General features: G+C 52.4%; 2 protein-coding genes across 11 annotated transcripts in view; one reads left to right on the top strand and one right to left on the bottom strand.

Annotated features, from left to right (window-relative positions):
* Positions 1–16,506, bottom strand: part of LOC144144528 (anoctamin-7-like) — a 118,153-nt gene that overhangs the window by 86,530 nt on the left and 15,117 nt on the right. The window lies entirely within an intron of this gene.
* LOC144144530 (uncharacterized) overlaps positions 1–16,506 on the top strand; it is a 321,359-nt gene that overhangs the window by 300,606 nt on the left and 4,247 nt on the right. For 9 of the 10 annotated variants that reach the window (XM_077676021.1, XM_077676025.1, XM_077676027.1 and 6 more), the window contains 3 exons: positions 13,614–13,855; positions 14,144–14,366; positions 14,961–15,316. In XM_077676021.1, the coding sequence (XP_077532147.1) occupies positions 13,622–13,855; positions 14,144–14,366; positions 14,961–15,316 (813 nt within the window). In that variant the 5' untranslated portion in view covers positions 13,614–13,621. The remainder of the gene's footprint in view (positions 1–13,613; positions 13,856–14,143; positions 14,367–14,960; positions 15,317–16,506) is intronic. The other variant, XM_077676020.1, reaches the window with a different exon arrangement.

The following is a 16,506-nucleotide window of genomic DNA, read 5'->3' as shown; positions in this document are numbered from 1 at the left end:
GAGGGGCATTGGATTGGATTCGAACACTCTCTCGCGAGGGGCATTGGATTGGATTCGATTGGATTGGCATGGATTGGATTGGCTTGGCTTGGCTTGACTTGGATTGGATTCGGATTGGATTAAAGTGGATTGTGTTGGATTGTGTTGCGTCATAGCCGCGGCACGTTGCGTCATAGCCGCGGCAGACGCGCTGGGGCTGGCGCATGTGCAGTACTCTCTCTTCCGCGGTTCCCTCTCCTTCGGGCGCGCTGCGCATATAACCGGTGTGCCGTTCTCCGGCGAAGCAACATCCGCTCTTGGCTCAAACACCTAGAGTCCACGCCGCTTTACAAGTACGCCGACGTCGTCGACTGGGACCGGCTTACGCAGTCCCCTCAACGTATATAAGCGGCGGAGCGCGCGTTCGGAATTCAGTCAAGGGCGTCTTTGCTTGGCTTTCGCTTGACGTGACGCTTTGCTTGACTCGAGTAGATGCGACGCATTTACTCGAGTTTCCCCTGTGGGAAGATGCGGGCGGCTTTTTTTTTTTTTGTCTTTCGGCGCGAATCGCTTTCACGGGTCTTCTTTTTAGTGCGGAAGCACTCTGGCGGCCGCTACTGGGGTTTGGTGGCGGCGATGCATGCGTCGGCGTCGGCGTTGTGACCGAGCGAACGAAAACAGGAGAAAACGACGGAGGAAAATGTGGCGAAAGGGTGCGGGGAGAGCAGTATGCTGAGCCCGCACGAGACGCTCGTCGGTGCGTCTGGCGAAATTGTGAGGCCGAGGGCGGCACGCGCATCTATGGCGCTATCTTCTCACTGCCTCCCCTTCCCTACAGTGTACTAGAGGAGCCCCTGTAGTGCGCTGTACCTTCACACTTTCGGTTAGACGCTCCTACTTCCTTTGTGGCTCACCCAAACCCCGTGACATTTGCGCGGGAGGTTCAAACGCGATTTGCAACAATGGTCACCGGCGGCCGCCGGTGGCGGCGGCCTGAGACGCAGCAGATATGCGTCGTGACCGAGAAGACCGCAGTTTGCTGTGCGCACAAATTTCGCATTAGGGAGTTCAGTAATCGTTAGTGCATTTTTTGCTGCACTATGTTTGCGTCTCTTTCTTCGCTTTCGTTTCTTCCTCTTACGACGTGAAACACACACTATATAATATTTGTTTCAAATTCAGACATTTCTGAATTTCGTGAAGCGGGCACATTAGCCCCTCAAAGCTCCCGATTCTCGGCCAATCCCCTCAGTGGGTATGTGGTTCGCGAAGAAACAAACAATAACAAAGAAAACAATTTTGTTCAGTAAATGGCGATCCGTGGCTTGGCGACTTTTGCAAACGAACCCGTGCCCCAACCCGGTTGTGCTGTTACCCCGGGCAACGTTTCGACACTTGTAACGACAGGGCGGACCTAGCGCGCATGCCGCGTTCCTGTCCACAGGCGACGACAACGTCAAGTCGCAACATCACTAGTGTAGAGCAATGGGAGACAGTGTTGCTCAACTCTGACCCATGCGCATCAAGTCTTCAGTTTACCGAAGACGCTGCTAGAGCCCAAGCGCTCTTGAATTACCGGCTGGCATGCAATAGTTCTCTCTCTCTCTCTCTCTCTCTCTCTCTCTCTCTCTCTCTCTCTCTCTCTATCTATCTATCTATCTATCTATCTATCTGTCTATCTGTCTGTCTGTCTGTCTGTCTGTCTGTCTGTCTGTCTGTCTGTCTGTCTGTCTGTCTGTCTGTCTCTGTATACCACTGGCAGCGGCTGCAGTGCATTGTAGAGCAGGTATACACAGATCACAGATCGGGAAGGGCGCCTAATCGTGTGTCACGTAACAGCTGCAGGCCATTCTTGGAGGATTGTTTTTTATGCTTCTCCTAACCCTCGTGAACGAGTATATATATAGACTATTTCCTGTCGTTATAGAGCCACTTGCGCACAGAGCTAAACTTTACGAACCTAGAAGACTTTAACTGTGTGTACAGTCAACGCCGCCTGTATTAACATTGCCTGACGCGTCGCGCGCTTTTCAATGGGAAGGGTAGGTACGCTTAGTTCAGGCACTGATCCGCTATGTGGCGCATGCCGGCGGACATCTCGCCTTACGTCACTGCTCGTGAGTCGCGAACGCTGCACCCACTTCTACGACGTGTGTCTGTCAGCTTGCTTGTTGGGCTTCAAGGGCCGTTTCGCTTACATCTTAGCCGTGACGGGGCGCTAGTTCTGTGGCGCACTGGGGATCTCGTTCAACGTGTCGCTCGCTTCATACTTGCTGCATTTTTCCAAAGATAAAGACGGAGGCGGACTGAAATAGTCTAAGAACATACTGATTGTCGGGTAGACATATAGCTAACAGAAAACGATATTTTCGGATGGGGCAGCCATTATTTTAGTGATATGTTTCTTTCTGGAGTATTTAGAGAAGAAAAAATTGCGTGCACGTTTTTTGTTCAGGCGCTCACTTCTACGATTACTTTTCAATAATATCACGTGCTTTTAAACTTCAGAAAATTATAGGAAACAAAAGGATAAGCAACTGCGATCCTGCCACGCTGTCCGGGCGCTTCTACAGTACAGTCCTCAATTTTTGAAGTGCGTACCGATGCGGAGTGCGAACAGGGGGGTCAAAACAATACCTCAATGCGGAGGGGATAGAGGGGGGATGCCCCACTCAGAAAATTTCAGGGCCTGTGATCCGAGTAGATAAGCGCGCAAAGCCGGCATCAGCCTCCGGCAGCGCAAGGGATTTTGCTTCGTGACAAAGGAAGTTTTATCAGTGACAGACCAAGACAGACAGGCATGGTGAAAAACAAGAAGGCGTAGGAGCGCCGCCTCGGGAACGCTAAACAAACTTTCCACTATTTTGCATAGTTTCCGAGAAGCGGCGCTGGCTGGCGGACACGAAAGCACGCTGGAAGGCTGCGGAGCGGGGAAGGGTAGGAGAGAGCAACAGGAGAGTGGCTGTTTGGCCATTTTTCGCTCACGCGTTAGGCACTGTTTATACAGGCGGCGTTGGTACAGTCCAACGATGGGTTATGTGAGCACCAACGATCTGACTTCAGCGCAACAACGCTAGATAACCTTGCTCGTGACTTCCATTCACCATTGGGAAATTGGAAAAAGTGTTCAACTACAACATCTTTTCGCGCTCTTTGCAGGGGTCTGTGATGCTAGATGATACCGCATTTATCTTTATACGCAAAGCTTTCCGTGAGTTAGCAGCTATTCTGTACATCCAGTATGCTTCAGTGACCACTGCCTTGTATCGGCCTGATATATGGTAGCCAGCAGTGTCGGAGTCGTCGGCTGCACTGGGAGTTGTGAAAATTTAATAATTGCTTATTGGCCCACTAACCTTTTTTTTTTACGCGCTCTTGAAATTTTGCAATGTGTGATCAACTGCTACGATCTGCCTGTATTCAGACGAGGGGAATTATTCAAGCAGGAAGTAAACGGGACTGCTGTTGAAGAGGCCACAGTAGTGGCGTTTGAAAAAAAAAAAAAAAAAAACTACAGGTAAAGTAAAGTTGTTAAAGCAACTTCACGACATTAAATGCCGGTACCCTGATTAATATATGGATGTCATTCGGAACGTGAAGACACAGCTACAGGCTTTTGATGCTAATAAATACCGCGAAGCTCTGTTGCGGACGCGATGACAGCGCTGTGCTGAATAACAGCAGTGTCTCCGGTCTCTATGTGATCACACCAGCGCTCGTTTGTGTTCAGTTCTCTTCCTCTTAAGGGCGAAGCCCCTTAAGGGCTGGGGCTGTTGACTTCTCCTGTCCTCGTCGTCATTGTAATCGTCATTCGTCTCTGTAGTTACGGTACTAAAACACCGGGAAACTCGTTCAAGCCTCCCGCTGGAACCTAACGCTTGTGAAAAAAAAAAAAAAAAAAACCCGGGACACTTGTTTACGCCCCGCGCTGGAGCGCTTCGTAACGCGTAATAAAAAAAAACGGTGCACTCGTTTACGCCTCGCGCTAGAAAGCTTCGTGCTTCAAAGACAACAGACTTTTACAGCAAACCTGTATACCTCTACCCCCCAAAGGTTTCATCTCCGTTGGCAAAAAACACCAAGGCGCCAAGAATACACTTATGCATGCTTCGCCCTTCCCCAGGTTTCACGTTAGTGGAGAGGGCTCGGTTTTTTATAGCCACTTTAGTGCATTTTGTCTCTAGGTGATGAACGCCATCAAGTGCTTCAGGTTGAGCACAGTGGTGCGATTATCAATGATACTGATCTGGTAATGATGACTTCTACGGAATATATATCTCTCCACGTCTAAGACAACTTGCCGCAGATTTAGTGATTGGCCGATGGGAAGCCACGCGCAAAAAAAAAATTGAACATGAATCGAACATGCTATGTAAAGGAACATGACTTGTTACCAATGTCGCCACGTTATCGCCTAATTACCGTCATGACTGCGGTGTTATTGCGCATACCGTCACGTAACCGTCTTTTAATTTATTTGTTTTCTCCTTAGTTTCGTCAACATTTCTAGCGAAGTTTGTTTCATAGGAATGGCTGATTCACAAGGATTTTCTTATTCGAGGCGAATCCTTGTACGCTGTTCAACATGAAAGTTGGGCTTCAAAGAATCACTCTGTTGTTCCAGGTAGTGAGCGGAGAATATGTTCTCCAGTGGAATGCCGGACTGTTTGACAAGTGAGGTGTTCGCAGAACTCCGATTTTCGTCAAGAGATTCGCAGACAATGTGAATGTATGTATGTATTTATTGTACTATAGAAAGAAATGAAAGTCCACCAGCAGACGTAAATTGTCTCGCCTAGGGGCGGACACCGGAACGCCTGCTGGTGTAGGGGAGGTGGGATAAGGAGAAAAGAGTACATAGGAATGGGGATAGGGTAGAGGGCTTACATGAATCATATATAACACATATGTGACAAAAGAAAAAAAACGAGGAGTTAAACAATTGAGCAAAGGACAATTACATATAAACAATAGACATATAAACAAACATCAAGGCACATGACACAATGGTGTAGCAGAAAAGTCACCTGCACACATACACACGCACACACACACACACATATACACACACAGGAAAGCTACGCCTGCAGCAGCACTCCACTACAACCTGGGCGGTTACATGTTGTAGCGGAGTGCGCTGTGGAGCCCCGAGGCACCCAGGTATACATCCATGGCCTCGAGAACTTTGTCCCGTTCCCTGGCACTGCCTGGGGGCCAAAGCAGTTGCTCGAGCGGCCGCACTCCTCGTAGCACGGCCAGAAGCTCCGCCCACCCTGCCGCAAAATTGGGGCGCTCGTACAGTACATGCGGCAGGGACTGCACGAGTGCTGGGCAGTGAGTGCAGGCGGGGCTGGCCACCCGCCCCAGTCGGTGTTTGCACTCTGGCGTCCACGCGTCCCCCACGCGGAGGCGCAGGACGGCCGAGCGCAATCGACGAGGCAGGCGTGATGCCCGCACAGGCGGCAGGCCCTCTCCGACGCGCTGCCACGGGTCGGGATGCCTGGTGTGGAAGTGTCGTTGGATGAGCAGGCGGGGACCCACTGCAGGCACAGTCGAGTGCCCCGGTCCGCCAGCTGCGCTGCTTTCTACCGGATGCCCCGCACCAACAGGGAGTGCGAGTCACCGTCCCGGAGACGCGCCGGGGCCACCCTGGAGTCGCACAACAGGGCCCAGCGCTCGGGCAAGGGCTCCATCTCCAGCAACAGGTCCAGGCCCAGTCCGACCCCCACCAGCTAAGCTGTGGCCGAAGGTGCCCGCGCCTGCCGGGTGGCCTCTCCCAGCATGGCGGCCACTGCGGCCGACCCCTGCTGCTGCCGCACCGAGCCGTCCGTGTAAACAAGGGCGTGGCTGTGTAGGTCGCCCCAGACGACGCCCCGTGCCAGCTGCAGTTGTCCTCAGTGGGGCGTTTGCCGCTTGCTGCGCAGACCTGGGATGTCCAGCCTCACGTCAGCTGCCAGAGGAGGAGCCGGGTCAACAGGTCCCGCATCCACGGGGGGCCACCACCTCTTCGTAGAGCTCGAGCATGCGCCTCATGTGCGAGTGGTGGTAGCAGCGAGCAGCCCCCCTCGGCGCACCGCAGCCGGTCAATTTGGCCAAGCGCCCGCTGGTCAGCACTCATCTCGAGGGTCCACGCCCCCGCCCTGGCCAGCGTCTTCTGCACGGTGAGCTCTGGGGCAGACCGAGGCAAGCGCGGACCACCTTGCGGTGATCGCTTTCCAGCTGCCGTCAGGTTGGTTTCCGCAGGCTCACTAGCCGGCTGCGCCCTGGCTCGGAGCTCCTTGGCTGCCTGCCGGAAGTTCATCCGGTGGTCCAGGGTGAGCCCTAGGTAGCGCATCCTGATCCTCCACTGGAGCTCGTCGCCATCGATGGTCAGGCGCCGGGTCCATCAACGGGGGCGGTGTCCGGATGCACCACCATGGCGTCTCTTTGTCGCCGACAGCTGTAGGCCGACGCCCGCCAGCTTCGCCCGAACTGCATTCATAGCAGCCTGCAGCTGCTGTACAATGGCTTGGCCCTGACCCTTGGGCCCCAGCACCCACAGGGCGATGTCGTCGGCGTAAAGCGAAATGTACACTCAGTGGCCACCTCCTCTGGGCAGGCAGCCTGGCAGGGCTGCCATCACCAGGTTGAAGACGAAGGGGCTAATGACGGAACCCTGTGGGTGCCCACATCCACCGGCCAGGGGCCGACAAGGACGTCCCCCACCTGCACCTGCGCCGTTCGGCCCGTCAGGAACTCCTCGACGAAGCCCCGCAGCTTGCCCGCAACGCCAGCCTCCTCCATGGATAGGGAGATAGCATGACGCTGCAGGTTGTCGAAGTCGCCCTTCGCGTCCACCAGCACCAAGGCTGCCACCTGCTTGGAGGGCCTGGCGTGTTCAAGGGCCGCCACGACGTCAGCGAGGAAGTCGCTGGCTGCTCGGTGCCTCCGGAAGCCCGCTAGCTGCTCGGGGATGGCCTCTTCCTCCGCCGCGATGGCCTCCATCATTCGCAGCGCCACCCGTTCGAGCAGCTTGCAGCCGCAGGATGTGAGGGCCATGGGACGGTACGCCACTACTGCCACAAGGCCCTTGCCTGGCTTTGGGATGAGCCGCAAGATGGCTAGCAGCCACTCAGGTCGCAGCTGGCCCGTGTCTTATATGACGTTGTAGGCGGCCAGGAGCCGGCCGAACCCCACCTCACCCAGATTGCGCATCATCTGATAGGCGAGGCCGTCCGCTCCTGGCGCCGACTTACGGTTGCAGCTGCGGAGGGCACTGCGGAGCTCAGCCTCCGTGATGGGGGCGTTGTTGAGGAGGTGATGCACCTCCCCCGTCCCAGCAAAAAGAGCAGCGGGCCCTGGTTCCGGCTCGTGTGGCGGCAGGAAGTGTCAAGCGAAGAAATCGGCCAACTCCGGAAAGCTGGCTTGCTTGCGGATGGCCATGGCAGCCAGGAGGTTGCGGTTTCTCTGGGGGCTTCAGTATGGCGTTGAAGATGCCCCAGAGGCGGCGGCAGCGTGGGTCGGCCTCCGAGCTGACGCATAGCTCAGCCCCGCGTTGCCGGCTCAGGCGGTTGGCGTGACGGCGGCGAGCCCATCCACTCGCCGGTACGTCGTCCAGTCCGCCCGCTCCCCCGAGCGCTGGGCCTTCCTCTCCGCATGGTTGCGCACCGCCCGCCGCTGCAGCAGCTTCAGCTCCAGCGTGGTGGCACTCTCGGCTACTGTGCAGCTCCGCGTGGCTTGCCTGGCGCAGCAAGCCAGGCCCCGGAACAGTTCGGCTCCTTCCCTCAGGTCCTGCTCGGCAAGGCAGCGCCGGAACCGCTCCCAGTGGGCGATGTGGTGCAGTGCGGCTCGCTTGGCTGTCCTGTCGGGTGGTGCGATATGCAGCGGGTGGTGGTCGGAGCCCCACGTGCTGGGCTCCCCCTCCAGGTGGCCTGAACCCCGGTTGACACTAGGGTGAGATCAATGGTGGTGGCTGCGCGATTGCCACACCGGAAGGTGCTCTCTTAATTCGTCAAAGAGAACATTTCGTCTACGCAGCTCAATCCCTTTCGGTTAGGTTACGCCTTCGTAGCGTAAACTGCGTCTATAGGTAGACGATGATATTCGCGTCTCGCGTGCCGGACGAGAGAGAGAGAGAGAGAGCTCTGGCCAGCTGTTCTGTGTGCGGGAAGGGGAAGAAAGAGGGCCGATAGAGGGTGACGGGGATAAATATTGGGCAAAAACGAAAGATTAGGCATATATGCCGAATCTTTCGTTTTTCCCCAATATTGTAGGCATGTAGGCATAGGTGTAGGCATGTAGGTTGTAGGCATGTAGGCATAAGTGTAGGCATGTTTTGTGTATACACAAAACATGCCTACACCTATACATTTTGTGCGTACCAGTTCAACAAGACGGGCCTCAACTATGAAGTCTCGCTGCCAGGCCACCTAGAAATGTCAGCTCAGACGATCGCACAATACAAGGGAACAAATCTCCCTCGTTGAGCAAAATGCTAATCATCATCTATCCCGTTTGGCAATCATCATCTGACCGGCTTGCGCGCGGAGCAGTCTGCGTGATCCGAAGAAGTAGAAGCCTGTGCACGCTCTCTTCCTGGAATTCGTCGGCCGCCATGTCCGCCACGGTGATGTTGCTGCTACCGGCGCTCGTCTTTCTCGCTGGTACATGCACTGCCCAGGTCCGCCAAGTGGAAGTCATCCGCATCCCACCGCCGTTGATGCGTAAGTGGGCGTCAGCGGCTTTGCCTGCTCGGCGCGCGGGCCTTTTCAGGGCTGTGGTAGAACCGATGAGCTCATGCAACGCAAGACGCCATGATCGGAGCCTTAAGGCTGGTTCGTGGCACTCGTGCACTTACCGAAAGCGCCGTACCATCGGCCTTGGAGAAATGTAATCATAGCGTTTCGCCGTGGGTAATCATAGCATGGGTAATCAAATGTAATCATAGCGTTTCACCCCAAGAGCGTGAGATTGCGACAAGAGAATTCGCCTATGACAAAATAGAGGGGGTCGAATGGTGTCTGAAGCGCTTGTTAGGTGTTGGAAAATCGCATAAGTACGCTCGTACATTCCAATATATTCCCGCATACGTCTATACTCCCGTGGTTGAGAAAAGGGAAAACGTAAACCAGTGGGAAAGAGTGGCTACATTACAGGTTAGTCCTCCCGCCGTACTCCATGAGAACAAACGGCAAACGACTCTCCGACCGTACAGTTCATTATATGACCTAAGTTTATAATTTTTTAACATACCGTCGCCTCTTCTGGGCCTATAGCAGGGGTGGGGTGCATGTAAAAAATTCAGGGCATAAAATGCAATATGCAATGTATACAATATCATACCCCGGGATGATATCGCTGCGGAGAAATCAGAAAGGATCATGAAGGGACGAACGGGAGAGCTCGCCTTTTCTAGAATATTTACCTGTCGAGGGGTATGGCTGCGAAATAGAATTTCTGAAAAGGCAAAAATTTTGGGGAGATCGAGAAAGGGATAGAAAGTAAAAAAAATTAAAGCCAGTCCACTCAACGTGAAAGCTTGCGGAAGTGCAGAGCAATGATTCGCCATAATGGGCTGTGGCGCCGTTATCCGCTCACTGCTACCACCCATCACACTCTTCGCCTCCCTATCTCACATCTCTCTTAATGAATTGAACGCAGGTTTGTCCAATACATTTCAAATTTCCCGCCTTAGCAGTTCTCGCGCGCCCCTGCCCGGAACAGCGTGATCGGGATCTCGAACGTGCCTGCGCCTTACTGCGCAGTTTGGAACGCGTCGTTTTTGGCGGCCACTTTGTTCGCTTACTATCGTAAAAACCAACCCAAGGGGCGTTCCTAACTAAATGGACCCGGGGCCTAGCGGTTAAATACACCGATTTTGCCTCAAATGTACCTTTAGTTCTCTTTGCGCTAAACAACGGTAAGATGTATGACGAGCGCCAACGGTTCAGGAGTTTCGAATGGCAATGACTATATAAACAACCTTTTTTTTCAAAGCCGCTGTTTTGGTCCGTTACGCCGTAACGCCGTGAGACTCTACTTCGGTCCATTATCTCGCTGCGCCGCCTTATTCGGACAGTGGCTTGACATTGTGACAGCGAGAGAGCTACGACGACAAGGCGTATCCCTAAAATGCTCTGCTCTCAAAACAAGAGGGGGAGGGGGTTATTGAAAAGAACCAAGGAGGCAGACTAGGCCACAGCGAGTAGTGGGTTTACGTGAAGTTGACGTTTTGTTGGAGGCGTGTTTGGCGAATATGATGAGGTGTCCGCCCATGGTGTGTTAACCTGCGACCTTGTTTCCTCGCTTCGGTGAATGTTAAGTCCGAATCAAAGCCAAGAATGCTTTGAAATAATGCAAAAAATAAAGCCCGGAATAAAAGCAAAGGAATAATTTAAAAATTACCCCACCTTCCCGCGAGGGGAACCCTGTGGAGATGCGACGGATCTTGGGGGTTCACTTGGTGTTTCCGTTGGGTTGATTCTCCAATTGCGTGAAACGTGTCTTGTTACGGTTGCGCGGGCGATAGCAGAATTGTTAGGCTCAATTCAACGCATCGATGGAAATCGGAACGCCGGTGCTGGAACGACCGCGGCTATGACGCAACACAATCCAACACAATTCACTTTAATCCAATCCAATCCAAGCCAAGCCAAGCCAAGCCAAGCCAAGCCAAGCCAATCCAAGCCAATCCAATCGAATCCAATTCAATGCCCCTCGCGAGAGAGTGTTCGCTATCGGAGAGGAGAGGGAGTGAGCGGCGGAGAGCGCAGCTCGCGCAGCGAGGAGAATGGGGGAGGGGTGTGGACGGACAACAACGCCGTATGGAGGGACAAGGCGAGTGAATGAGATGCAGTCGCATCTAAAACGTTGCACGTAATGTTATCGCATTATGAATAAATAAACCACTCCCGCGTTCTACCTTATAAACTTATCGAATTCAGAATACATGCAGTCTCAGGAAGGTATCATACGTACCGTGTTCTAGCTTTTCACCGCTATTCGTCACACGGCGCCGGAAGTAGCATCCTTGTTTACTTTCACTCGTAACAATAACACGGGATGGTAAGACGATTCCTGGCAGCGGCGGCCGCTTTTCTGATGGAGGCGAAAAGCAAAAACGCCCGTGTGTACGAGATTTTGACGCACGTTAAAGAACTCCAAGTGGTTCAAATTAATCCGGCTCCCTCCACTACGGCGCGCCTCATCGCCAGTGTTGCGTCGGCGCGTTAAACCTTGCAATCAACCAATCACGTGATGGCGACAAAAAATGAAATGTAGACATACTTCCGGAGGCACTTCTCTGCAGGTGAGCTTCACTACAATGCCCCAAAATGACCAAACAGTGCAACCTGATCTGTGAATTTGGCGAATGATGGGGCCCAGCATGCGATTACAGTAATAAATGCAATCTGCGCTGGCACAACAGCGCAAGGTGGTCATGCTGATTGGTCGTTGCGGAGCATTGTAACGAAGCCCACCTGTGGCGTTTGTTGGAGTATACTGTCTTTAGAAATTTCCTTACTGCGCTGATACAACAGCGCAAGGCGTGCATTCGTGGTGCTGTACCAGCGCAGATGTTATTGTTTACTCTAATCCCACTGTGGACCTCGCAATTTGCCAAGTTCGCACATTTGGTCACACTGATTGGTCGTTTTGGGGTGAATCCCGCCTGCGGCCCGGTAATTTTTCAGAATGCATAGCTGGCGTCCGATAATGTCAAGTGCGTCGCGGCTAACGTCGTGCTCAGGGATTGAGAAAAAAATGTAGAATGGAACCCGAGACGTACATATGAGTCGGCGTACTCTGAGTATGCATCCTTCGTCCATTACGCATTTCCGGTAGCTTTCATTCACCGGCTTGCGATCACACCGTTGTTGCACTCCATGCGCAACAGGTCAGCCAATTTCCCCCGGTATTTCGCAACGGGGCGGGGAGTCGTTCCTTCCCATTTGCTGCCAAATTCTTCCGACACCTCGTTACAATAAAAAAAAAACACCATTGTCCTTTCCATGACGTCCTGACAATCCGAATGACAATAAAAACACGTACAGCTGGCAGTTTATATAGTGCACAAAAGTTGTCACCATACACAACTCGACAGATACTCCGGTTTCGGCAAATCGACACTTTTTTTATGCGAACCCTGTGTACTAAGAAATTCCTGGCCTCTGCATTATATTGTGTGACTGTATCTCATCGCTCATACTTGTTTCAGCAGTGAAAGGCTGGCTGGGGCAATGTACAGACTAACAGGTTACATTGCCCACTGGTTCAATTTAAAGCTGCAGGGGCCACATTTTCGACGAAGGTTAGTACCAAAGCCTGTCCACTAGAGCGTCAATTTCATTTAAAATTAAAAAAAAAGTAACCGGTTTTCGTCACTCATTTAGTTCTAAACGTTGGTACAGAGTATACATGGTACGCATTGCCTTGTTGCGTGCTTCAAGGTCGCTCGGCTACGCAGCAGGGCACGTTGCTGCGCAACACAACCAGGTTTATTATTTGCCTATCTCACGCCGTTAAAAGGTCACAAAACTGTTGCAAGGTGCCCGTAAAACGAACAATTATCGGCGACACATGTTGGTAACATGCCGGCTCTTTGTTGGTAACGCCTCCCACGTGGATGGAAGCCCACGTGGGAGACGTTACCGACAGACAGGCGGTACCAGCAAATTACATTTGCAGCGGCAAGTACTTGAACACTGCGGCCTTGTCTTCGTGCCCTGCTCGTCATTGTCGAACATTGCGGCCTGCTCGTCATCACAGAAATCTCAACGGTCGTGCAGGATTTTGCTTTAGCTGACTACGGTTATTCATATATAGCAAGCTCATTTGCAAGTTCGCGTTGGAAGGGCACCGGAATCACCGAATAAAAAAAATATGCCGCTGCAACCTTTGCTTTTGCATGTGCTGTAGATTTGTAATAAGGTAGTGTCTGTTATCCCGGCAAAATAACCGTCAGAAATTTATCACGGCAGTCGCCTCTCATTGGCTAAGCACGCTACGCGGAGATTCTGTGGGATAAATATTCCCTGAAAGCCGTGTTTGCAGCTTCCCCTGTAGCGCTGTGGTATAATTCTTGGTTTTAAACTAGAAGGCTCAGGTTCGAGTTCGCCATTGCGGTTTTTTTTTTACCTTTCAGAATTTTTCGGTCTTCGTGATTTTGTTAATACTTTTTTAACTTTTACTTTTTCACGAGATCGACGAACAGGACTTCTAAAATGGGTTTGAATTAGTTTAATATAGGTAGTTTTCTGTGAAGTTATGCTGGATTTGGGTAGGCTATGACGCGTTCGGTTAAGTTACGCTATGTTCGGTGAGGTTATGTTAGGTTACGTTGGGACGTAATATTATTCAGCAAATTTTAGGCCAGCTAGGTTTTACGAAAACTGCCGTGAGAATTTCCCGGAGGTAATTCTCACGGCTGCCGTGAGATTAGACGCAGCCTTGTAATAATTTTTTGTACCCCTGTTTACTTTCGCTGCATTTCGGTTTGACACTGAGTGAGCAGGGCCGCCGCCTGAGAATGCCGCACACGACTGAGTGTATTGGTCTGCCTGTACTCTCAGACAAAGGCCGGCCGTATACAGTACACCGCGCATGGCGCTGATGAAAGGCCGTTTATCGCAAGCGTCGCCTTGGTCCCGCCGCAGAGCCTCCCATGCTGCTCGGCATGATGGATATGATGGAACGCGTGATGAACGAGCTGCTACCCGGGCCCATGATTGCGCCGGTCGTGCCGGAAGTTGAGGTCGTCGCCGGAAACGAGACCCGCAGCAACGATTCCTCGCCGCCTCGCGTTGACGTGGCCATCGACATCAAGATGGTGCCGCTGGCGGGGCCGGAGTCCGTCATTGCTCCACTCATGCCGGCACTCCCACGCGCCGTGATCGCGGTGAGTGAGCCGCTGTGGAGGCACGCTCTCATTGCAGGCATGCTTACATAACATTTGGGTAGTGTCTATTGTCCCGGCAATCGTGAGAATTACCTTTACAAGACAGACAGGCAGACAGACAGACAGACAGACAGACAGACAGACAGACAGACAGACAGAGTCAGACAGAGACAGACAGACAGACAGACAGACAGACAGACAGACAGACAGACAGACAGACCAAAATTTCTGGGTTTAAATAGCCCAAGAATGTCTATCGTCATTAATAAAATCCCCCGCGTCCCGCAGGTTTCTGGCCATGAGGGGAAGCCGAGGAAACGTCTCCTCAAGAAAAAAGCGTCTTCGGCCAAAAACAGCGATGCCAGTCCAAAAGTGGCGGTCCTCGAAGTGTCGAAGACAAACCGCTCGAAGCCCGCCGTGCTTGAGGCCATCACTCAGACCGGTGATGAGAAGACGAAGACAGCCGGAGCTAACGGCGCCAACTCTTCCCTGCCAGCCGTCAACGCTTCAGGTGCGCAGAAACGTGACAAAAGCTGGCTTTCCCACCGCGGAACTTTATTTTCTTTGATTTCCGTTGATTGTTATGTTGTGTGCTCGTGGTAACATTTACAGTCACTCTAAGCGAAGTTCCTAAGCGAAGCTCCAAATGAAAAAAAAAAAAAAAACATTAGAAGTGGCTTAGCTCGGCTATGCCAGGATATACGCAGCGTGAGACGGCACTACTCCTCGCGCATGCGCAGCACGGTTCTCCAGGAGCCATGCGAAACTGCTCAACCTCGGCCAGTGTAGCTCACGCTACAACACTCTGCCCTCTCTCTGGTCCTCTGAAATTGGTTGAGTTGACGCTTAGGGGTTTTTCGGTGCTAAAATGAGCTCTGAAGCGCTGAATTGTAAATATTTGTTTTTTTTTTTAAGCCAACACCGATGCATCGACATCCATGGTTGTAAGGAAGGTTCATATACTCGGCCACGGTGCACCAAAGAAATGACGACGCAGGCGAAAGGAACTAGTTGCGCAGGGCAGCTAATGCTGCTATCCTTTAGGCGGCTTCCTCCACGTTGCCTCCGATACAGCGGGGGAAGTTCAACTGGGGCTCTTGTGCAGCTCGAGAGGCGGTCCCGTCCGCAGCGCAAGCCGAGGTTGTGCGGCGCCCGCCTTCTGCTGAGGCCCAGCAGCTCGCGGATCCAGCCGCGGCTGCTCCCGACAGCGATGCTGGGAAGCCCAAGGAAAGTGAGGCTGGCGAGCAAGGAGCCAAGGCCGGCGCTGCCGCTACCAGTGCCGGCGGCAACAAGACCGCCGCTGCCGCCGTTACGGCCGCGGAGTCCAGCCTGGCCACCACCTGTTACGGCCTGTTCCTGAGACACGGCGTGCTGCTGCTCGTGCTGTCCGTGGTCTGCGGAATCTCGTGCCTCCTCGGCGCTCTTCTCCCGGTGCTGTTCCGCCGGCGGCGACGCGGACAGGTGAGTGGGCGAACGTCTGCCATCACGCGAGCGCTGGTCGGTCGAAGAACCAAACCTAACCTAACCTAACATATCCTAACGTAACCTAACCTAACATACTATGGTGCCTTGATCCTACTTCCCCAGCCGAAACTTTTGATATTCCGAAATTCGATATCGATGTCGTAAAAACTTGAGGATGAGTAAAACTGATTGATTTGATTGATTATGAGGTTTAACGCGCCGACGCTACACAGGCGATGAGGCGCGCCGTAGTGGAAGGCGCCGTATTTTGACCACCTGGGGATCTTTAACCTGCGCCGAAATCTCGAACACAGGGGTGTTTTTGCTTTCCGCCTCCATCACAAAAGTGGCTGCCGCAGCGGGAAGTCGAATTCGCATCCTTGTGCTCAGCAGCGCAACGCCTTAGCCACTGATCCACCACGGCGGTTAGGATGAAGAAAACCACCCGTCGTCCTTGAACCATACCCATGAATACACCGTATTTATACCAAATACGGCACATTTAATGACATTTGCCCTCCCGTGTTTACCATGTCTGTAGGCATGACAGGCGTTTCCAATGTCGCGTTGTGCAACATTACACGAGCGTCTTGTTTACCTCACCGTTCCTGCTTGCAATGGGCTCAACCACTACGCTGTTGTGTTATGCTAAAAAGCCGGCTGTTCAGGCAATAAACAAACAAGGTTTGAGGAGGGTGAGAAGGAGCGCATACGTGAATACCTGCAGAAGTCTGTGAGCGAGAACACTGTGAAGCGCATCTTGCAACGCAAGGGCACTCAGTGGATGTACAGACATAACGCCAACAAGGGAAGTTAGAGGGGAGTATTATGAAATGAAAACAAAACAGATGGTAAGAGATGTGCAAGGCAAATAAAAAATTAAAGTAGGTGTCATACAGCGAAGCCACTTTTTTGCACTGGCAGCAACGATTGACAAGAAGGTGAAATTAGTAGGGTTAAGGGTGGGTGGAGAGAGTATTATTATTACATTATTATTATTATTATTAGTTTAGTGTACCACAAAGTCCCACCAGGTCGCATCACCCGTTCTTGACCGCTGGGCGCAACTCCAATCATTCTCCTGTGCGCAGAATACAGAATTGTTACAACCGCTTCTTTGAACGCCTTGACATCTTTCAAAAATCCTTTACAATTTACCGTACTGCACTGTTGAATACAGTAAGGTA

Source organism: Haemaphysalis longicornis, unplaced genomic scaffold, assembly GCF_048455015.1.
Source record: "Haemaphysalis longicornis isolate Haplotype H1 unplaced genomic scaffold, Haemaphysalis longicornis Haplotype H1 scaffold_7, whole genome shotgun sequence".
NCBI classification, from domain to species: domain Eukaryota; kingdom Metazoa; phylum Arthropoda; class Arachnida; order Ixodida; family Ixodidae; genus Haemaphysalis; species Haemaphysalis longicornis.
Note: the sequence above shows the minus strand (reverse complement) of the source record. Positions and strands in the feature narration are given on the sequence as shown.